Source organism: Halichoerus grypus, chromosome 12, assembly GCF_964656455.1.
Source record: "Halichoerus grypus chromosome 12, mHalGry1.hap1.1, whole genome shotgun sequence".
Classification (NCBI taxonomy): domain Eukaryota; kingdom Metazoa; phylum Chordata; class Mammalia; order Carnivora; family Phocidae; genus Halichoerus; species Halichoerus grypus.
The window spans coordinates 105,923,567-105,944,532 of record NC_135723.1 but is presented as its reverse complement, the minus strand read 5'-3'; the positions used below and the strand labels follow the sequence as shown (position 1 = coordinate 105,944,532).

The 20,966-nt window shown below is 47.8% G+C and overlaps 1 protein-coding gene across 6 annotated transcripts in view; it reads left to right on the top strand.

The window, feature by feature from the left end:
• The first annotated feature begins 226 nt into the window (after window positions 1–226).
• Window positions 227–20,966, top strand: part of PTPRN2 (protein tyrosine phosphatase receptor type N2) — an 822,826-nt gene continuing 802,086 nt past the window's right edge. For 4 of the 6 annotated variants that reach the window (XM_078059815.1, XM_078059811.1, XM_078059813.1 and 1 more), the window contains exon 1: window positions 227–435. In XM_078059815.1, coding sequence (XP_077915941.1) covers window positions 345–435 — 91 coding nt within the window. In that variant the 5' untranslated portion in view covers window positions 227–344. The remainder of the gene's footprint in view (window positions 436–20,966) is intronic. The other 2 variants (XM_078059812.1, XM_078059810.1) reach the window with 1 other exon arrangement.

Here is a 20,966-nt window from a genome sequence, read left to right as displayed (position 1 = left end):
GCGGGGCAGTGCGACCCCAGGCCCCGGTGCGACCCCAGGCCCGGCGGGGCAGGGGCGCGCTCGGGGCCCTCGCTTCCCGCACCGGTGGAGGGGGAAGGAGCAGGGTGCGCCGGGAAGGCCGCGCGCCGGCAGGTGGGCCGGGCCGAGGGCGGGGCGCCGTGGGCGGGGCGGTCGGGCGCGCGGCGGGGCGGGGCCTGGGCGGGGGCGGGGCCGGCGGCGCTGTCCGGTGCTGAAGCGGCGGCGGCGCGGGCAGCGCGGGGAGGGAGGAGCGGTGCTCGCCAGAGTCGGTCCCGCCGCCCCCGCCGCGCGGCCATGGACTGAGCGCCGCCCGCCCGGCAGCCGACATGGGGCCGCTGCTCGCGCTCCTGCTGCTGCTGCCGCTGCCGCCGCGCGCCGCACCCGCGCCCCGCGCCCGGCCGCTTCCGGGGCTCCTCGGTGAGTGGGGGGGGGGTCTGGGGGTGGGGGAGGAGGCGCCTGAGTGAGGGAGGGGAAAGGGTGGGGGCTGCTTGGTGAGTCATGGGGCGGGGGGAGGGGGCTGCTCGGCGAGTGAGGGGGTGGGGGGAGGGGGAGGGGGCGTGTGGGCGAGTGAGGGGGCGGGGGAGGGGGGCTTGTGGGCGAGTGAGGGGGAGGGGGAGGGGGCTTGTGGGCGAGTGAGGGGGCGGGGGAGGGGGGCTTGTGGGCGAGTGAGGGGGCGGGGGAGGGGGGCTTGTGGGCGAGTGAGGGGGGCGGGGGGACGGTCGGCGAGTGAGGGGGCGGCGGAGGGGGCTTGTCGGCGAGTGAGGGGGCGGGGGAGGGGGCTTGTCGGCGAGTGAGGGGGGCGGGGGGACGGTCGGCGAGTGACGGGGGAGGAGGAGAAGGGGGCTTTTTGGTGAGTGGAGGGGGTCGGGGGCTTCTGCGGGAGGGAGGGGAGGGGGTGGGGAGGAGGTCTGTGGGCGCGTGGGGGGTGGGGCGCCCGGGTGAGAGAGGGGCGGGGGTCGGGGCGCGGCGAGAACGCGCTCGCCGCAGCAGCGGGGGTTTCGCGGGTTCTCGGCCCTGCCCTGGGCGCCTCCCTGCCCTCCCCGCGGCGCCCTGCCTCAGTTTCCTCCCCGGCGCCCCTCCCCGCGAGGACTTCCGCCCCGGGCAGCCCCCGGCGGCCGGGGGAGGGCGCGCCCGCGCGTGCGTGTGGCGGCGGGGCAGGGTCCCGGGGGCGCCGGGCCGGGCCTGGGGCGAACGGGGGAAGCCGCGCGGCCGCCTCGTGCCTGCGTGGTCAGCGCGTGGACTGTGCCGCCGACAGCCTCGCCCGCAGACGGACATTTTCCTTCCGCGACTGAGCTGGAAGGAAGCGGGAGGGAAGCGCTCCCCCGGGGCGTGAGCCCGGAATCCGCCCCCTTGCAGGTTGACCGTTTTACCCGGGAAGCGGGCAGGGCCCCGCGCCAGTCTCTTTGGGGAGGAGATTTACTTTCAAGGCCGGAATTACTGAACATAATGGATTCGAATAATGGGTGGTGATAGGTGTTAAAAGTGAGGGCAAAGGCGGCCCTGGGTCGCGGAGGGGCGGGCGTGGCCTCCCGGGCCGGCCCTCCGGCCCCTGCGGCCCCACACAAAGAGCCTGCCGGGGAGGCCGTCTGCCCAGATTCCGGCCACCGCAGGCCAGTTGCCCTGAATTTTTTCCTTGCTTGACTTGTCTCCTCACGTGTGCTCTGCCCGGTGGGCAGCGTGGCACAGTTAGAGGGGCAGCTGGTGATTCGGAGGGAGGGCCTCGCCCCCTGGGGTGGAGGGGTGTGTCCCACGCCCCACAGGCCGGGTGCTCAGGGCCGCACCGCGCACCGATCGTCTGTGTCGGGGGAGCCTTGCTTGGCGAGGTCCGGGGGCCTGGCCCGCTCTGCTCGATCTCCAGGACCGTGCCCCAAACTAGTGATGGAGGTTGAGCTGTGATCCGTCCTCGGGCACCTCACCTCCCGTGAGAGCTGTTTGCTCGGTTGGCCTGATGCAGCCCCCCACGTACACACAGGTCAGGGAGAAGCAGGCTCGGGATGTTCCAGGGGAGGATGGGTGGGTCTTAACTACTCTCTTTTCCATTAGAATTCCCAGTTCATAGCATCTTGCTTTAATCACAGAGGAAGGAAGAAGGGAGAGGTGGCTGAGGGAGGGAGCAAAGGAAAACCCAAAATTGGAAGGATATGAAGAGAAGAAGATCGCTAAACTGTCCTGGACAATATTGCCTGACAAAGCAATGGTATTTTGGCTACAGGCAAAGTTGAATCCTATTTAAAAAAGGGTGCCTTATTTCTCCTCCGCTTACTGTGTACTTCAGTGGAGTCTCCTGGATACTGTGTATGTGGGACATTGGGGGTCCAGACATCATTCACACTGTCTCAAGGACTCCAGGTGAATAGGGTTAACCTGCTACATTCTCCATCTGATTGGAAATTGCCTGGCAGTGTGTACAGGTAAGATGTAAGTGTGGTCTTCTCATTTAGGGACCCAACCTGGAGTAGCATGTAGCTTTGTTTACCTGTGTAAGGCCCCTGCATCCTGGTCACTCAGCCTTCTATCCCTACTGCCCTCACCCAGAATGCTGCTGCCATATTACCAGAATCCATATACCCAGTCTTCAGAAAGGGCCGGGGGAACCATAGTCACCTCTGAAAGGTGTATGCTGCCATGTTTCTCTTTCTCAGCCATTTGTTTGGTAAGGTCACACTAAGTACATTGTTCCAAATGATGCAATGCACAGTGAAAGATCACCTGGAGACCTTAGTTTTGGCCCCAGCCATGTCACGTTTACTCTTTTTATTTGTTTAGCTCAGGTTGACGCCTAAAGAACACACACAGTTCAAGGAGATCTGAGTTTTTGCTCCTTGCCAGCATCATAAAATTGTAGGTTAAAATGAGGAGTCTCCATTATACCAGTAAGACCTCAGACCAGGTCTTTCTGTACACGCTGCCTTGAGTTGAGCCAGAGTCCTCTTCAGATTTAGACAGTGAAGGACCTCTTAATGAAAACCAGGGTCAACAAAAGTACTAAAATCTGAGTTTATTCTTTTCTGAGCCACATTCTATGACACTACCGTATTTCCACAACAGCTCTTGACAGCATCCCAGTGGCACTGGATGTCTCACCTTTTCCCTTTCTTCAAGGGTACCTTTCCCCCCTTAATCACTTTAGCTTCCTGCCCTTGCATCGCCTATGTGTCCATGTCTTTCTGGTGCAAAAAGCTTCTTTATGACACATAGTTTTCCATTATCTTTGACACTATTATCAGAGCTGAACAGAGTGGGAATAATGGCACCCCCATCAATGATGTGATTCAACTTTGCTTCTAGTCAAAATACCACTGCTGCATCAGGCAGCCTTGTCCAGGGTAGTTTAGCGATTTTGTTCTCTTCATATAGTTCCATCTTTGGGTATTCCTTTGTTCCTTCCCTCTGCCTTTCTCTGTGATTGCAGGACATCCTTTTGTTCAGGTGCCCAGTACTATAGAAGTCTGATTTGAATGCCAGGTGTTTGTCTTTAGGCCATTTTTTAGTTATAGGGAAGCCAGTTTGTGAACCTGCTCGAACAGCCCCCACATTTAAGAGCAATCGTATAAAAGACCCTTCTCTAGCTAAAGAAATAAGAATCTCATTTGCCAAAGGACAGAGTCAACCTTTCATGCAAATGTTGTTTGGAGAATCCAAAGTCAAAGCTAGCCAGTGCCTCTAGCTTTGAGATAGGTGAGTGTTTCTTTTTCTCCCTAGTTTTTGTCTCCTAATTTGCCCACACATATTTTTCATTCACCAGTGAGCCCACTTGGAGCTGAGGAGAGAGCAGCCAAGAGCAGGAGTCAGCTTGCTTTGTGAACTAGACAGCGTGATTGTTTATTTTTAAATCAAAGCATCCTTTCCACCACAAAAGCACGCATCCGTCTTTGCTTCTTAGGGTCCATAGCTCTTGATTTTGGTGGGTGTATGGTAATGAGCAGCCTGCTCCTCCCCTGGAGCAAAAACCCTGCTACCTCCTTTCAGGCTGTGAGTCTTTCTTTGCCTGTCTCCTCCCCCTGCTCCGGCTCCTTCAGCGTCTGGTGCTGATGTTCCCATGCAGAAGGATTGGGGCCCATGGAAAACCCCGGGCTTCTGTGGAAGGGAGGTGACAGACAGCGGGCTCATCCACGAAACCAGATGCATTGGGTGGAACTGTCGTGCTGCTGTCTCCTGTGTCCAGAGACAGCAGTTAAATGTGTCAGACTCGGAAGGAATGTGTGGGGAATGAAAGAGGTTTTGAGATGGCTTCCTCTCAGTGCTAAGCTTAGCTGTGCGTCTCAGCATCTTGCAGCTCTTCTTTTAAAAGCAGATCTGTTTCTGCACCTGGTTACCAAGATCATCATCAGTGGTGCCCACCAAGAAGGTGTAGGAGGTGTGCTAAATTTTCGGTAGTCGGCTTTCTACTTTGCTCTGTGGTGGTGTTGGGTCGTGGCGTGTGCAGGCATTTCTCTAGGCCGTGAAATGTGCAGACTTGTTGAGTCCTTGGCTTTCCGTGCAGGAGGGCGATAGCAGTATGGTGAATCTGCAGTTAGGCTGAGACCTGCAGCCAGGATGATCACTCAGGGTGATGTTTTGATGAGCGCTATACCAGTTATTGTTTCTTTTATGTGATAATAATGCATTCTGAGTTTATTTCATTCTTGTTCTTTTTTTTTTCCCCAGGAAGGCAGTATTACCTAATTTGTGAATGCAGTTATTCACCCACTTTTTTATTTTTAAAAGTTAGGAAGAGAAGAAGTTTGAAAGAGGGATGGGGTTAGCTGAGCCGTCCTTATACATGATCTTATTTAAAAAGGCTTCTATTACCATGATCTCTTGGAGCATTACCTTAGAATTTAAAAATTCCTTATGAAAAGGTGTTTGTAACTAAACGTAACTAAATGTGACCCAAACTAAAAATAACCCTTTGGCTTTGGGTGGCATATATTTAAGATATGCCAGGGTATGTGTAAATACTGCTAGTTTAAGGATTCTTTATATGTGGAGAGGCAAAAAACAAAAAACAGGGGCGCCTGGGTGGCTCAGTTGTTAAGTGTCTGCCTTCAGCTCAGGTCATGATCCCAGGGCCCTGGGATTGAGCCCCACATCGGGCTCCCTGCTCCGCGGGAAGCCTGCTTCTCCCTCTCCCACTCCCCCTGCTTGTGTTCCCTCTCTCGCTGTGTCTCTCTGTCAAATGAATAAATAAAATCTTAAAAAAAAAAAACCGTAAGAAATGGGCAGAAAGAATTTGAATCCAGATGTATCCCAGTAGATGCAGGCCCAATGAGGCTCAGTTAACCAAGAACCTGTCTTATCTCTACTGACAAGATGTTCCATTCCTGAGAAAGCAAACAGCTGAATTCATAGCAGATAACTCTCTGCTCCACATAAAAGCATCCAGCAGCTGTTTCCACATTAGTCTAAATTGACCTTCATGAATGTGGACCCAGCTGGACTTATTTTTTAATCTTGGTTGATAAGGGGACAGAAAACCCAAGAAGCAGAAAATAATCAGTGCACTTTTCTGCTGGCTGGAAACAGTTTGTTGAAGGAAGAAGGAAGTTTTTTCTTTTAACTCGTGCTATCTCCAACAAATCTGCCACAACCACTATTTAAATATTTAGGGCCGGAAGTGAAAAGGGGTGCGGTTCTCCTGGAAACACTTATGTTCACATGTTAAGTGACTTTTTTGTTTGTTAGTTGGCTTCTGCACTGAGAAGTGGATGACTCCCCTGTAGGTGTAAGGCAGTGAACTTTGGACTAGAGGTGCCGCTGTGTGAAACATCAGGGGCAATCTATCTTTAAACTGGTCTTCGTGTGTATGATGTGAAGAGATAAGGAAGCTGTTCAGGGTTTTGTGATGATCGCTTGGTGTTAACTCTCCATTGTGGAGGTGGATAACAGGGCATTTTATTTCTTTCATTTTCATCTGTTCCCTCAGTCCTATGATTATGGTTCAGAAAATGCAAAGACACTCCTTCTCGGTACATGGGACTAGTAATGGTTTCTGTGAGGGCAGTTGAACGGGCAGGAGGGGAACAGTTATAAAGCAGACTGGCGCACGTTCTCTTTTTTAATTTAATTAAAAATGATCATACGGTGAAATTGAGTTTTTTGTTTGGTGTATCATTCTAGGTATAGATTCTGATGACAGCTCATAGAATAGTTCCTTCCCCCCAACATTGACCTGAGCTCTCCCCTCCGTAGTGACAGCCTACTCTGAGCCCCTGGCAACCTCCAGAAGCCTTTACGTGCAGTTACATGTACTCCCCAGAAACATCTTGATGGGTGAGCATTTATAACTTTCATTTTACAGATGGAAAGACTGAGGCTTAGAGGGGTTAGGAAGAGTACAGTAAGATACTTGGTGCTGGGATTGGGTCCTAGTTCTCTGGCCTTCAGAGTTTCCTTTTCTCTCCAGCGGGCGACCCCAGGATGAGGCGCAGGGATAGCTCCTTAGGAAGCAGGTCCCAGCAGAAGGAATCTGTGCACTCTTAGAACACGTCTCTGTAACTCCACAAGATATGACAGGGACAGAGCTGATTTTCACTTGTCAGATTGCCTTTCCCTAAGGAGCTTCAGAACCACTAGGCTCAATGGGCCTGTCGGAGAGAGAATTTGAAAATGCTCTTTGGTCTGAGGTGGGGGGCGGTGTTGATTTTCTGACTTGGGTTTTGTTCTGGGTGTCAGATTCAATTATCTGGTTAGCCTCTCTGAGTGAATCTTGATGTTTGGAAATGGATAACGTGTTTTTGGACACTTTTAGCCTTCCCTCATGGCAGGAGTGCAAGTGCCACCATAGAGTTCACGGCTTAATGTGTTCATAAACACTGTTCAGAATGCTTCTGTGCTTCCGTCAGGTTTTTTAAATGTGGTAATACAAACATCAAAGAAGCTAGCTCTCATTTCAGACCTGTTACAAGAAAAAGCCTACTTCAGAGTAAGGGATGAAGGAGGGATTATTCTCTTAAGAAAATTTTAAGAGTAGATTCCATCTAAGCTTGACATTTAGAGTGGCAAACAAGCAAAGGGGATGGCTCATTTTAGTCTCTCATTATTTTCTGAGGCATCTGGTAGAGGAAAGAATGAAACTTTCCCTCACATGACATGGGCATTCTGTGTCACTGTGTGTTCTGAAGGCCCATTCTGGCTTCTGATGCAATGTCCTACATACAGTACAAAAGATGTTTGGAAATGGTTTGTTTGGTGGAAGGAATTTTCAGGAGAAGAGCTGACCTGGTTCCCAAAGGGAAAAGGACTTAATTAATTAATTAATTAATTGAAAGATTTTATTTATTTGAGAGAGAGACCGAGAGAGCACGAGCATGAGCAGGTGGATGGGCAAAGGGAGAGGGAGAAGCAGACTCCTTGCAGAGCAGGGAGCCTGACCTTGGGCTGGGTCTCAGGACCCTAAGATCATGACCTGAGCCGAAGGCAGACGCTTAACCGACTGAGCCACCCAGGCGCCCCAGGAGAAGGGCTTTATATTAATGGTGCAAGTCAGTTCTGATTCCAACAGTGAAATATAGTCAACTTGTAAATGGACAGAGCAGCCAATAAAACTGGCCATGGGAGGCTGATGCTTTTTCCATTTGGGGCCGTGGCTTTAATCTGGTTCAAAGCAGTAATTAACCTGTGGTAGGGCTTGAAGCCAATTCAGTGATTTGTATATTCTCTGAAATAGCTGGTATTTTAATGGCAGCCGACGAGGCATACTAGGAGAGCTTATTTCTCAGTGGTGGGCTGGGAATGGGAAACTGGGTGAGGAAGCAGCTTGGGCCACCATCTATCTACCCACCTTCTCACCTCAAGGCATGTTCTGTCCTGCAAAGGCACATCTGCTTTTACCAAAATATACTTCAGGACTTCTTGAATCTCTTTCTCTGCTTTTGCCTGAAAAGAGGTCTAGGTTAAGGTCACTAGTCTTCCATCTGATTTAAGTGTTATATGAGCAGCACAGAGATCTGATTATAAGCCCATGTGGGAAATACCAGGGTCCGTCCTAAGGGAGAGGTGTCCATCCTTGTGACCAAGTCTTCCCATGTTCTCTATCTGCTTCACCAGCATGTTTTTGTCCTTGATTCCATGAAATAATAAACACGGAAAGAAACAGATACTATAGGGTGACTCCTGGAAACATGGTGGGGAATGAGTGGATATGGGTCCAGAACAGAAATTAAATGACAAAACCTAGTGTTTCCATGCAGCATATGTTGACAGACTGAGAGATTGCCTTATCTTCCTAATCTGGTAACATTTACAGTTTGCACTTACACTCATATTAGAAGTCAAGGGGGAAAAAAATCAAGGGAAATGAAAGGACTTCACCTGTAATTTCTCTGATTTATACCACGAGCAAAGTACCAAACTCTTCATGTTTTTGAGAGGATTATATGAGGTGGTGGAGAGTCCTTGGTGATGGCAGTCCTAGTTGTTACTATTCCTAGAAGCTCCATTTTTTTTCCAGTTAATGTTGGAGTTTGGTGGCCAGACAGGGTGCAATATTGTTATTGTTGAAAATACTAGTTCTTTGGTGAGTCCAAGTCTCAGCTGAATTGACTATTGAGATTTTTTTAAAGCATTACCAGTACATTTTTTTTTTTTAAAGATTTATTTATTTATTTTAGAGAGAGAGTGTGTGTGTGTGCGCATGTGGGGCATGGGGCAGGGAAGAGGCAGAGGGAGAGGGAGAGAATCTCAGGCAGACCCCCCCCGAACTTGGGGCTTGTTCTCAAGGCCCTGAGATCGTGGCCTGAGCTGAAATCAAGAGTTGGACACTTAACCGACTGAGCCACCCAGGTGCCCCACCATTACATTTTAAATAGTAATATCATTTATGTTTTTTGATAAACATACTTAAAAAAATAGTTACATGCAGTGAGGATGCAGACTTATGTTGTAATGAGAATGACTAATGGTCATAGTATCATCTGGAATTTATTTCACATCATCCCTTCAAAGAGCTTAAAGCCCTTGAATAAAAGAAATTGGGCTTAAAAAATAGTTATACACATTTCTTACATGTTTGAGTGGAAAGTATAAGAAAAAGAGTTACCTACTCTTTTTCAGGTACACTAAACATTTTCTTTTAAAATATTATGTAATATTTGATAAATGCAAAAATCAGAGCAGTTTTTTAGAATATTTGACATGTCTGGATTTTTGTCTTGTCACTGAGGCATGAAAAATATCTGATGATAGAGACCAAAGGACTCACAGACTCTTATAAAAGCATTGAGGGTCACACACAGCACTGACTGAACCCAGGATCCCACAGCTTTGGGCTGTGCTCACCTGCCGTCTGCAGCCTAATCAAAGACCGCACACCACTGTGAGGGCGGACACATACAGCATCCTCTGCACCCCGAGGCCTCTGTTCGAGCAGAGTGAGGGCTGAGCAAGGAGAACAGTCTCTACCTGGGCTCCCAAGTCCACCACTTTCTGTGCCGTTTACCTGAGGACTTGAGGGTGGAGAGCATGCCCACGCTGTGCCCCTGTGCTCTTTCCGCAAAGACTGAGGTGGCCGTGAGGGTAGTGTCAGAGTGGGTGGGGTAACGGCCTCCGGGAGGTCTGACCGCATTAGCATCTCTCTCTGTGGGCCCTGGGCTCAGACCTTCTGATTTGGGGCTCAGGGTGTGTGGGCCTGACAGGACCAGGTTCCCCTCTGCAGGGAGGGGCCCTGACCTCTAGATCCTGCCTTGTTGGTGTCCAGCAGTCACTATAGTTTGTCCCTTTTGCTTGTCGGCGCACCTCTCTGGGCCACTCTCCTGCTGTCCCAAAGCTTGGTCCCCCTGTGGTCTGTTGCCTGCCTCTGAGCTGCAGTTGGAGGGGTGATCCTTGTGGGCTCAGTGTTTGGCTGGCCTGGGGGAATGGCAGGGAAAGAAGCAGTTTGGGTGCCCAGCAAGTTAACCTGCTTGGGGCTGTGTCATTTCGTCAGGGAGGATCGGTGGCCTCTGGGTCTATGCCTTCTTCCGTTGTTTGCTCCCGGTAGTTTACCTGTCTCTTCCCAGCGGCCTCTCTCTCAGAGAAAAGACAAGGACAAGCTCTCCCTTTGCTCTTCCGGTGTTTGTGAGGTTCCCTGGGTTCTGCAGGCCCCTGGACTGTTTGTGGGCTGGTGGGGACTGTTAGGAGCTGAGCCCTGTGTGCCTTCCACCTTGCCCTGACTCTGTCTCTGTCTCGACCACCAGCTTTTACACTTGTGTGTAAGGTGGTGCACTTGTGTTTTGTTAGTGTTGGTGAACTTCTGTAGTGTGTGGCTTGTGTCTGCAGCACGTGACCCCCAGAGAAAACCTGGCAGAAGTATCTGTGGGATGAGGTGAGCAGAGGTGTCGGGAGGATGCTGCGTGGGGGCTGGCAGACAGGGGAGGTGGGCATCCCCACTTGAAGCCCTTGTGCTGTGGGAGGGGCATGCTCTGGGGCTTCCCCAGCAAGAACCCCCATGTTCTGAGCCCCTAGTATCTGTTAATCTCTATTTCTATTCTTGTGGCCTGGAATATGCTTTTTTATTTTTTTCTTTGTTAGAGAGAGAGAGACAGAGAGAGAGAGCAGAGCAGGAATGAGAGGGAGAAGCAGGCTCCTTGCTGAGCAGGGAGCCCGATGCGGGGCTCAATCCCAAGACCCTGGGATCATGACCTGAGCTGAAAGCAGACGCTTAACCAACTGAGCCACCCAGGCGCCCCTCGAATATGCTTTAAAAAAAAGGCTTTGTAACAGAGTTGAGTTGGAATAGAGAACTATGATGTCAGAAGCAAAACTGTGCAGAGACTTTCATTTCTTGCTGAGCCAGGTTTCGGCTCAAATGCCTCTTCTGGCAGGAGCCTGGCAGGGTGCTTGGGCACAGTGGCCCTGTGCCCAGCCTGCTGGTTACTCCACGTGTTCACTGAGCATGTCTCCTTGTGAGTGACCACACCAGGCCCTGGGTCTCCTGTTTGCTTTCATTTTGTTTGCGGCAAGAAGCAAGTACTTCAAGAGGACATATTAAGTGTGGATGTTCAAAACCCAGAGAATACTCTTTTACATGAATTTTTAATTGCTGGGAGCCTAAGCTTTTTTTTTCTTTTTTTTTTTTTAAAGATTTATTTTTATTTATTTGACAGAGAGAGAGATAGCGAGAGAGGGAACACAAGCCGGGGGAGTGGGGGAGGGAGAAGCAGGCTTCCTGCCGAGCAGGGAGCCCGATGCGGGACTCGATCCCAGGACCCTGGGATCATGGCCTGAGCTGAAGGCAGCCGCTTAACCAACTGAGCCACCCAGGTGCCCCGAGCCTAAGCTTTTTGACCATTGAATAAAGAAACCTTTTTATTTTTTTTAAAGATTTATTTATTTATTTTAGAGAGAGAGCACGCGAGAGTGCATGCATGAGCGTGAGGAGCAGAGGGAGAGGGAGAGAGAATCTTCAGCAGATTTCGCCCTGAGTATAGAGTACGGGGCTCGATCTCACAACCTCAAGATCACGACCTGAGCCCTAACCGAGTCAGGGTGCCACCCACGCACCCCAAGAAACCTTTTTAAATGGAAAAATTATTTTTCAGAATAAACATTAGATTTTTAGTTTAGTTCCCTAAGAAGCGAGATCTACTTATTTTTTCATTTCTATGACAGTTCCTAATAATTGTCTCTTCCTCACATATAGTGAGCTTAGACTTTAATTTACTGTTGTCACAGAGGATGGGGGTGCATACGTGCAGATCAAGTAACTAGAAATGTGTAAATTGCATTGCTGGTTGCTGAAAACCATCTTATGGAATTCACATACGGAAAGCAAATGTCGAGGACGATGGACCAAGGCAATATCAAAAGAACAGTCTGGGAGTGAATAATTACTAGTAAAAAACATGAGAAGTTTATAAGGGACAAAAAGAGTACCGAATGTTAGCAATGAAATTAGATTTTGCTTGCTTATATGTATTTTGTCTCTTTGGGAAGTAAGATGTAGTTCTGAAAGAACATTTGATTTAGTGCTATTCTGAGAAGATAAAAATGTGCAATCAAGCTGAAAATTTGGATATTTATATAGATATGCCTGTTCTTATTTTTCAAAGGTTTTGAGGGATTGAAATATAGATTTTAAACCCGCTTTAGGACAATATCAGTACATTAATGAAGAAGCCTATTAGTGATGTTAAAAAGTGGTATTTTTGGTCTAAATGCTGTTGAAGAATATATAGCAATTGTTTAACGAGTAAATGTCTTTCATAGGAACTCTGAAAGAACACCAGATATCCGGGTAAATTTAAAGTCAAGCACTATGGAAAAAGGAATGTTCCAGACTGTTAGAGATGATCTTACATAAAATAACATGTCTCACAAAGATTGTAATTAAGTGGGTACTAACTCCAAAATCAAAACCTTATTTTGAAAGCTTCTACCCAGGTCTGGATATATCGTTATCCTGTTCCTAATGTTGTAGCAGTTCTTCCAGGATATCGGAAGATGCTGCTTTGCTCTGTAACATAAATGAATAATGGAAGGAAGAATACACTCTGAAGGAAGGAGAGAGGGTTGTTTTAACCTGTAGGCTGGAGGAGAAGCAGGTGGTTGGTTCCTTCATGTAACCCAGTGGTTCCCATCTATGGTCTCCACTGTGTTTTGGTGAACCCAGCTGGGGTGGGAGGTCTGCTACTGGGCCCTACAGAGTGTAGGCAGGGATGCTGCTGAAATGCCCCGACCCCAGAGAACTGTCTACAAAGAATTGGCCCTCATGTTAAACCACGCTAAACCAGAGCACCTGATGTAAATGCAGTCTTGGGAGGCAGCTGCTGGCCATGTGCTCCTGCATGGAAGAGGAAGAGCTTGGCTGAAATATGGCAGAACAAACTGTAACAGAAAGAAGTCTTGCCGTCCTCCAAGCCCTTCTCCAGTTTAGGCTGTGACCACCATGAAAATCTGATCCTGTCACTCTTCTGTTTGAAACCTTGCTAAATGTCATGGATGAGGCCCATGCCCTCTACTTCACACCTATCCCCCAGGCACATGCTCTCCTCTCCACCTCTCCCCTTGGGGTCTGTAGGTTTGATGGCAGACCCAGTAGAAATGTGCATTTATTACCAGGTGTATACACACACACACACACACACTTACACACTTACACACTTATTTACAAATTATACATATGCTGTATTGAACTAATGCTTATTATCAAACAAGTTAAACAAATTTAAAAGGATGAGAGATTAATAATCATTAAAGTAATTATTAACTAGTCATTAAGATACTGTTGCAGATATGAAAACTCCTCTGTAGGGGTGTCTGGGTGGCTTAGTCCGTTAAGCATCTGACTCTGTTTCATGCGTTGTGAGACTGAGCCAGGTCAGGCTCGAAGATTTTCTCCCTCTGCCCCTCCCACTGCTCTTGCACACACACACTCTCTCTCTCTCTAAAATAAATAAATCTTAAAAAAAAAGAGTATGACAAAATTAAAAAAACTTCTCCATACTCACCAAAATTATTATTAATAATGTTTCAGATGCTTAGTTTTTAAATGTCTTTGATCTTAATGGCTTCAAGCTATCATCTAGTATCTCAGGTCACAAGATGCAGTTAGAACAATGTCTACTATTGAGGATAATATATGTAATTCCATATTTGGAAAAGTCTGAAGGATGATTTGTGATCTTTTTAGCCACCTTCTTGTTGGGTCTAATTAAATTGCTATGCCTTTGACCTCAGAATGTGTCTGAAGGACATTTCCTACTAAGAGAAGTATCGGTGCTCACCCCCATTTTCTTTGTGTTTTTTTTTTAAAGATTTTATTTATATGACAGAGAGAGACAGCCAGAGAGGGAACACAAGCAGGGGGAGTGGGAGAGGGAGAAGCAGGCTTCCCGCAGAGCAGGGAGCCCGATGCGGGGCTCGATCCCAGGACTCTGGGATCATGACCTAAGCAGAAGGCAAACGCTTAACGACTGAGCCACCCAGGCGCCCCCCATTTTCTGTGTTTGTGTGGTTGTTAACAATGCATGATTTCTTTGCAAGAATCCCTTCAAATCTCTGGTTCATATTGTGTTAGTTAAAATGGGTCATCTAGTCCATAAATCACATCACCAGGCACAATGCATTGCAATGAGCTGCAGGGCATCATGAGAACCAGTGGAGGGTCGTTCATCCTTCCTTCACCAGAACTCAGTGGGCCATTTGCCAGGGCCTCCTGAGGCTGCAGAGTTAGCCCATATATCAGATACACTTAGTTGTAAATGAGTGTAAGTGGGGGCATATCCCAGTATATATACACAGTAATTTTTGCTGAATAAATAAAACAATTACACACTTACAGGGCTGGAAAAGGTTCCCTGTTCTGGTTTCAGCAATTTATAAATTCTCAGTGAGGAGGTTCAGATCTAGGGATGTCAAGGTTTGCAGCCTCCCGGGTCAACCCAGACGAAGTACCTGAGGAGGGCTGTGGGCATAGTCTCTTGGTCTGAAAGTCTTCAAGAGAAGAATGGACGTGAAGAGTGTGGTGAGTCCTTTGCTAGAGCAGGAAGGTGGCCTAGTTATTCTTCCAGAGCCCCTTCTGGTTACTTTAGGGTTGGACTCTGTTTTCCAAAGTGATACTGAAAACTGACTATAATCACAAACAACATAATCTTTTCTTGAACATTTCTTTTTTTTTTTTAAAGATTTTATTTATGTATTTGACAGAGAGACACAGCGAGAGAGGGAACACAAGCAGGGGGAGTGGGAGAGGGAGAAGCAGACTTCCCGCGGAGCAGGGAGCCTGATGCGGGGCTCGATCCCAGGACCCTGAGATCATGACCTGAGCCGAAGGCAGATGCTCAACGACTGAGCCACCCAGGCGCCCTTCTTGAACGTTTAACTGTATCTGGCCTCATCAGCAGTAAAAGCTGATGTTTTCTTTCTTTCTTTCTTTTTTTAAGATTTATTTGAGAGACAGTGTGTGCATGAGTAGGGGGAGGGACAGAGGCAGAGGGACAAGCAGACTCCCTGCTGAGCGTGGAGCCCGATGCGGGGCTCGATCCCAGGACCCTGGGATCACGACCTGAGCTGAAGGCAGATGCTTAACCGACTGCGCCACCCGAAAGCTGATGTTTTCTGCATTTCTACGGCACAGATTCCCTTTCTCATCCCCTAGCCCATTTCTCTGGTGGTCAGCATAAAACATTAATTAAGTACAGAGGAATGTTGATTATCAGTTGAGTTATCTGTACCAGGAACAGTATTCATTCCTATCATGTGTTTTTATAAAAGTAAGATGAGGGCAAGAAATACATTTCTGTGCTATAAACATCAGATTTTCGTGTTACTATTCATCGTGTATCACTCTAACCTCTAGAACAACCCTTTAAAATTTAGATTCTCAGTCTAAGAACATTTCCGAATGAGTTAATGACAGTTCTTCAGCCTGGACAGTGTCAGGGGGTGAACTTCCTGATTCAGTTGGAATAAAATGTAGATCATTCAGAAAATACGAATTCATATTTGCGAGCTTACCATAGTAGCAACTGTCAGTGAGCTGAATGCCATATATCATACTCTCATTTTCATTTAGAAACTGCCGTTTCAGTATCAGCTTCAGCTTTGCTGAAGAACAAATTCTAAAGCCATTTCAATGCCAAAGATCCTGCATAAATTTTTGTGTCCAGTACTGGTGGACTGAATTGTTTATTAACACACTGAGAACACAAGAGAATCTGGACAAAAAGTAGGAAATACAAGAAGGATCAGAGTGAAGAGTTGGGGTTGAGCCCCGAGAGAGGAAAGACCAGAGTGTCTGCCAGTCCTGGGGAGGGACTGCAGGGGGTCCCTGATGTGCCTCCGAGATGAGAGTTGGGATCCCAGTGGGCTGCGCGCTAGAAGAAATGGTTCAACAGAGACAGGACAGTCCTCCTTGTGGGGACAAAGACCCAGCTGTGAATCATCTTAGTTTCTGGCTGGACAAGGCTGTCAGGGGCCTTGGATCCTTAGCCACCAGGCAGAAGCAAGAGCCAGTTTTCTTTGGAAGAAGGTGGTATCATTAGCGTTTTAAGGTAGCTCCACAGTTTCTCACATTGATGCCCAGGACCAAACAAAATGACATTCTGAGGGAAATTCAGATACTTATCCTTTGTCCAGTTCCTTCATTTTCACTGTGAATAAGGAGTTCCGGTTTCCCACTGACCTATAAATTTAGGCAGGTAGGGAAACCTCTGGTCAGAATCATGGATTGAGTACCTACAATGCATCAGACACTATACCGCACACTGGATATGCAAACATGAACAAGACAGTGTTGCTGCCTTCCAGAAACTTCCCGGCCTCCAAAACGTTCCCTGTGTTTCCTCCCTCCAGAACCTTCTCTGCCTCCAGAAAAATTTCTGTCTTCCCCCATCTCCCTGCCCTCCAGAACCTTCTTTGTCTTCCAAAACTTTCTCTGCCCTCCCACACCTTCCTGAACCTTCCTTGCCTCCAGAAGCCCAGCAGGACCTTTATTGTGCATTCCCAGTGCTTATTCTACAATAACAATTTTAAAGTTAATTTACTTAACTCTAGAGAATATTCAATGCCACATACACTGTTCTTGGGTAACTTTTATCTGTGTGAGAATATTTTGGTGAGTAAATACTGTATTTTTTATTCCATGTACGTTTATTTTGTTGTGTTTTCTAATTCTTGCCAGGAAATGGAAGCTGCACCTGAGAAGTTGGCTTTTACTTTTTGGGACCCTTAAGAAATAGATGCTTTCCATTAGATGTGCTGACAGATATGGACCTTATTACAAAATAACAACATGTAAAAATAAAACAATCACAAACAGAATAAAATGAAATGAAATAGGGAACTGATTAAAAATTGAAGACTCAATGGGTGGAGTGTCAGGTCCAGCTTGAAAACACAGCACACGAGATGCTTGGGAATGTGTTGGCTCCAGGGCAGTAGGCATCTTGGGAAGGGTCCTGTGTCCTGGCCTTCCTCCCCTCACCTCCTCCTTCTTTATAGTGCTTGTGACTTTGCTGTCTGGGTTCCGTGGGGGCTTTGCATGGGGTGGCTGCCATCCTAAAAAGATACAAAAACATCTTAGGTTCAGTGCTAGGAATTGTTTCCTCAGCCACAAACTACAGTTGACCTCAGTCTTCCAGTTTATAAAGTGTTTCATAGATCAGCATTGAAGGGCTAAAAGTACCTATCATCTTTAGGTACTTTGCCAGTTGGGGATGAGTTCAAGGGCCTGTGGGGTTATTATCCTTCTCTGCTCTGCATGGCTTGGTTTTGGAATTGATGACCTTCAGCTTCTTCTCTGGGCTATGTCCTGAATTAACAGCTAGGAAAAGCAGAAGGTGAAGTGTTCATGGAACAAAAATGAGAGTGAGGAGGAAGTGCTCTTGTCTAGATCTGGCAAGCTTGGCTATGGCAGGGGTGTGAGGGCTCAGCTGTTGTCCTGACTGCACGGAGCAGCTTGAGATGCTGGCTGAGTCATGACCTCTGGGCCCAGGGTCCAGGCTGTGAGTGAGTGAGGGCAACACCTGAATCTGGGCTAGATTTGGGGCCCAGAGTCATGAGTTTCCTCCTTGGGGACTTCAGTTTGACTCAGAGACCCTGTGTTCATTGCTCCAGAGGTTCCCTGTGTTTCTGATATGTGGGTCCCAGTCTGGGGGCAGCACCCCTTCCATAAGACCTGGTGGAGGGGCATGAGTCCTGGGACCTGAAGTGGGTGAAGCCACAGGGTGAAGTGGGGGGAAAGGGGGGAAGAACAGGGACACCTGCTTTTTTTTTTTTTTTTAATATTTTATTTATTTGAGAGCGAGCACACGCGCATGAGTGGGGGGGGCGGCAGAGGGAGAAAGAGAAGCAGGCTCCCCGATGAGCAGAGAACCCAATGTGGGGCTCTATTCCAGAACGCTGGGATCATGACCTGAGCCAAAGGCAGACGTTTAAACGACTGAGCCACCCAGGCGCCCCCAGGGCCTCCTGCTTTATGATGAATGAAGGCCCTGGAAATTGGGCTCATCATGCACTCTTTCGAACCCAAGGACAGGAAGGAAACATCACTCTGAGTCAGATCCTTCCTCCATCTTTTGAAGCAGGGCTTTTCCCCACCAGTTTTGTCCCAGCCTTCCCTGTGTGCGGGTCTGGTGTTCAGCATTTTGTGACAGGGCTGAGGCATGAGGTGGCAGTAGAGGGGTGAGGAGTTAGACTGACAGCGTGTTCTCGTTGCTGGTACTTAGATGCTCAGGAAAACGAGGAAGGAACGTAGGGGGCAGTAGTGGTGGTTCTGGTGGCATAGGGTAGCTCTGCCCTTGGTGAGTGAGAAGCACAGCCCGTGCCCGGAGAGGCTTTGGGAAAGAGGAGGCACCCTGTTCTCTTGACTTTCTGTGGTGAGACCCTGGCTCTTCTAGCAGGGAGGATGCCAGATGGGCTTGCACTGCATGAGCCTTTACTGTTCCTCCATCTCCTGGACAGGGAAATTGATTGTATTTCTCCTTTTTATAGTGAACAGCCAGGCACCTTCTTTGTGGGAAGCGAGGTTAGATGGATATACACACAATTCTGTACCCCCAGGCTTACCAAACTGCTCTGTGTCTGGCTCTCTGCCCCAGATTGCAGTGATGAACGTTGCATTAGGTCCTCGAGCAACAGGGAAGTGGAGCATAGTGTGTCTGGAGTTGCGCTGGGTTTTGTGGAGGCCCAAACTTGATTTCTTTCTAGGTTACTCAGCAATGATCTGGTTCTGGGTATTCAGTGCATACTCCCTTAGAAAGCCGGATTTGTAACCCGAAGGTCAGTGTAGTATCTTTGGGGTGTGCCCCCGTGTGGATTATTTGCACTGAGCTGCCTGGAGGACCAAGCCTGGTCACCTGGTGAGGCTGGAGCAGACGTGGTGGCCCTGAAGCTGCACGATGGTGAGTGGCTCCTTCCCATCAGTTCAGATTTACTCACTTTTAGAGACTTTTTAAAATTCCGAGATTTTATTTATTTGTTAGTGATTGTTTTGTTTTTCTTTTTTAAAGACTTTATTTTTAAGTAGTCTCTACACCCAGTGTGGGGCTTGAACACAACTCCAAGGTCAGGAGTCGCACGCTCTACCGACTGGACTGGCCAGGTGGTAGGTGTGTGTTTTTAAGCATTTTAAATTGGAAACCTAAAGATTTGGCAACTTTCTAGAGGTTCCCTTGAGATTAAAAACAACCAAACAAATATGATTACTCGTCTATGAAATAAAAAAAATAGAAACTACTATTTTATGGAATATTTCTTTTTTTCTTTCAGTTTTATTGAGATGCAGTTAACATACAGTACTGTGTAAGTCTAAGGTATTGTACAGCACAATGACTTAGCATACATTGTGAAATGGTGATCATGTGAACATCCATAATCTCATTAGATACAAAAAAAAAAAGGAAAAAGAAAAAAATGTTTTTTTTCCTTGTGTTGAGAACTTTTAGGATTTACTGTCTTAGCAACTTTTAAATATACCATGCAGCACGCCTGGGTGGCTCAGTCACTTAAGCAACTTCGTTTGGCTCAGGTCATGATCCCAGGGTCCTGGGATGGAGTCCTATGGCGGGCTCCCTGCTCAGCGGGAAGTCTGCTTCTCCCTCTGCCCCTCCCCTGGTTCATTCTCTCTCTTTCTCTCTCTCATAAATAAATAAAATCTTAAAAAAAAAAAAGATCTCCCTCTCGCTCTCTGCCACCCTCCCGCCCTGTGCGCACACTCCCTCTCAAAAAAAAAAAAAAAAAAAAAAATATATATATATATATACACACACACACAAACTATGCAGCAGTGTTAACTGTAGACATCATGTTGAAGGACTATTTGTATGAAGTGTGATAGGTGAGTGGTATCTGCTCTAGGAACGTGTTTAAAGTATTTGTGGTAAATACCACAATTTTGTGCAATATAAACCAGGTGTATGACTGACACCAGAATTTGAAGACCTTGTTTCCCTGCACATTTCCTTGGTGTGTTGGAAAAAGGAAACGCAGTCTAAAAGTTGTTGGTTTTTCTCCCAAACCAACACCCCAGAAGGAATCATTTAATGTTCCTACCTTTTCTGGGAGTAACAAAAAAAACTAAGGGAGTTCCTTATATTATGAATGACCAAATTATCTACTTTCTCTGGACCTCATTTCCCCCCATCTATAAAAGAAGGAGGCTGAACTAAATATATTAATAGGTATACAGTTTATAAACACTAGTTTTTAATGAATGAGAGTCACCTTTTTTAAGGCATGCCTTAGTAGCAATAATGGACATAGCTAGCAGCATGCTGGTCATTTCTTCCTCCGGGACGACCAGCACCTCTGTCCTGCACGTCTGGGATAGGGTGTGGTGCCTGTGTCCTGGGCCAGGACCCTTTCCAGAGTCTGTCTCTCCCCCAAGAGCACCCTGACATTTCCCTGCCCCTCACTGTTCGGCTGCTCTCAGCATGATGCCCCGCCTCTTGCCTCTGTCCTGGGTACAGCACTCCACCGCGTGCCTCTGTCCTGGAGGGCTGTGTCCCTGTCAGCTTCCAGCATTTCCCATTGGTTGATTAACTTAGAGGTTGGGTTGCCTGCTTTGAGGGGTAGGCCAGCTCACTCAGCACATGGCAGGAACTTGTGCACTTGTCAGATAATAAGGGAGCCTGCAGGTCTGGAAGGAGCCCGCTGAGTCTCAGCCTTGACATTTTACATCGCCATAATGAAAAGCCTTCCTAAAATAAATGCTGCCTCTGTAATGTCTAATATATTCTGTTTGGAGGGTGGGAAATGCAATCACAGGCACAGCCCGGTCGCAGCCAGCCTGTTTGTCATGGTGACAGGACGGCCTGTCGTGAGCTCAGGAATTTTCTGGCCTAGAAAAGATTGGAACAAACACCATAAATATCCAGGGAAGCGCAGAGCAAGATGCATTTCCTTCATTCGGTTGGATGAAAGCCATTTAGCTTCCTTTAATTTTTTATCATTTCTGTGGTTTTAGCGTTTGCCGTTGGACCTGCCATGGTGACAGGAACATGTGAAAGGTAATATGTGAAAACCAGGACAGCTCAGTTGAGGAGGACAGGTGT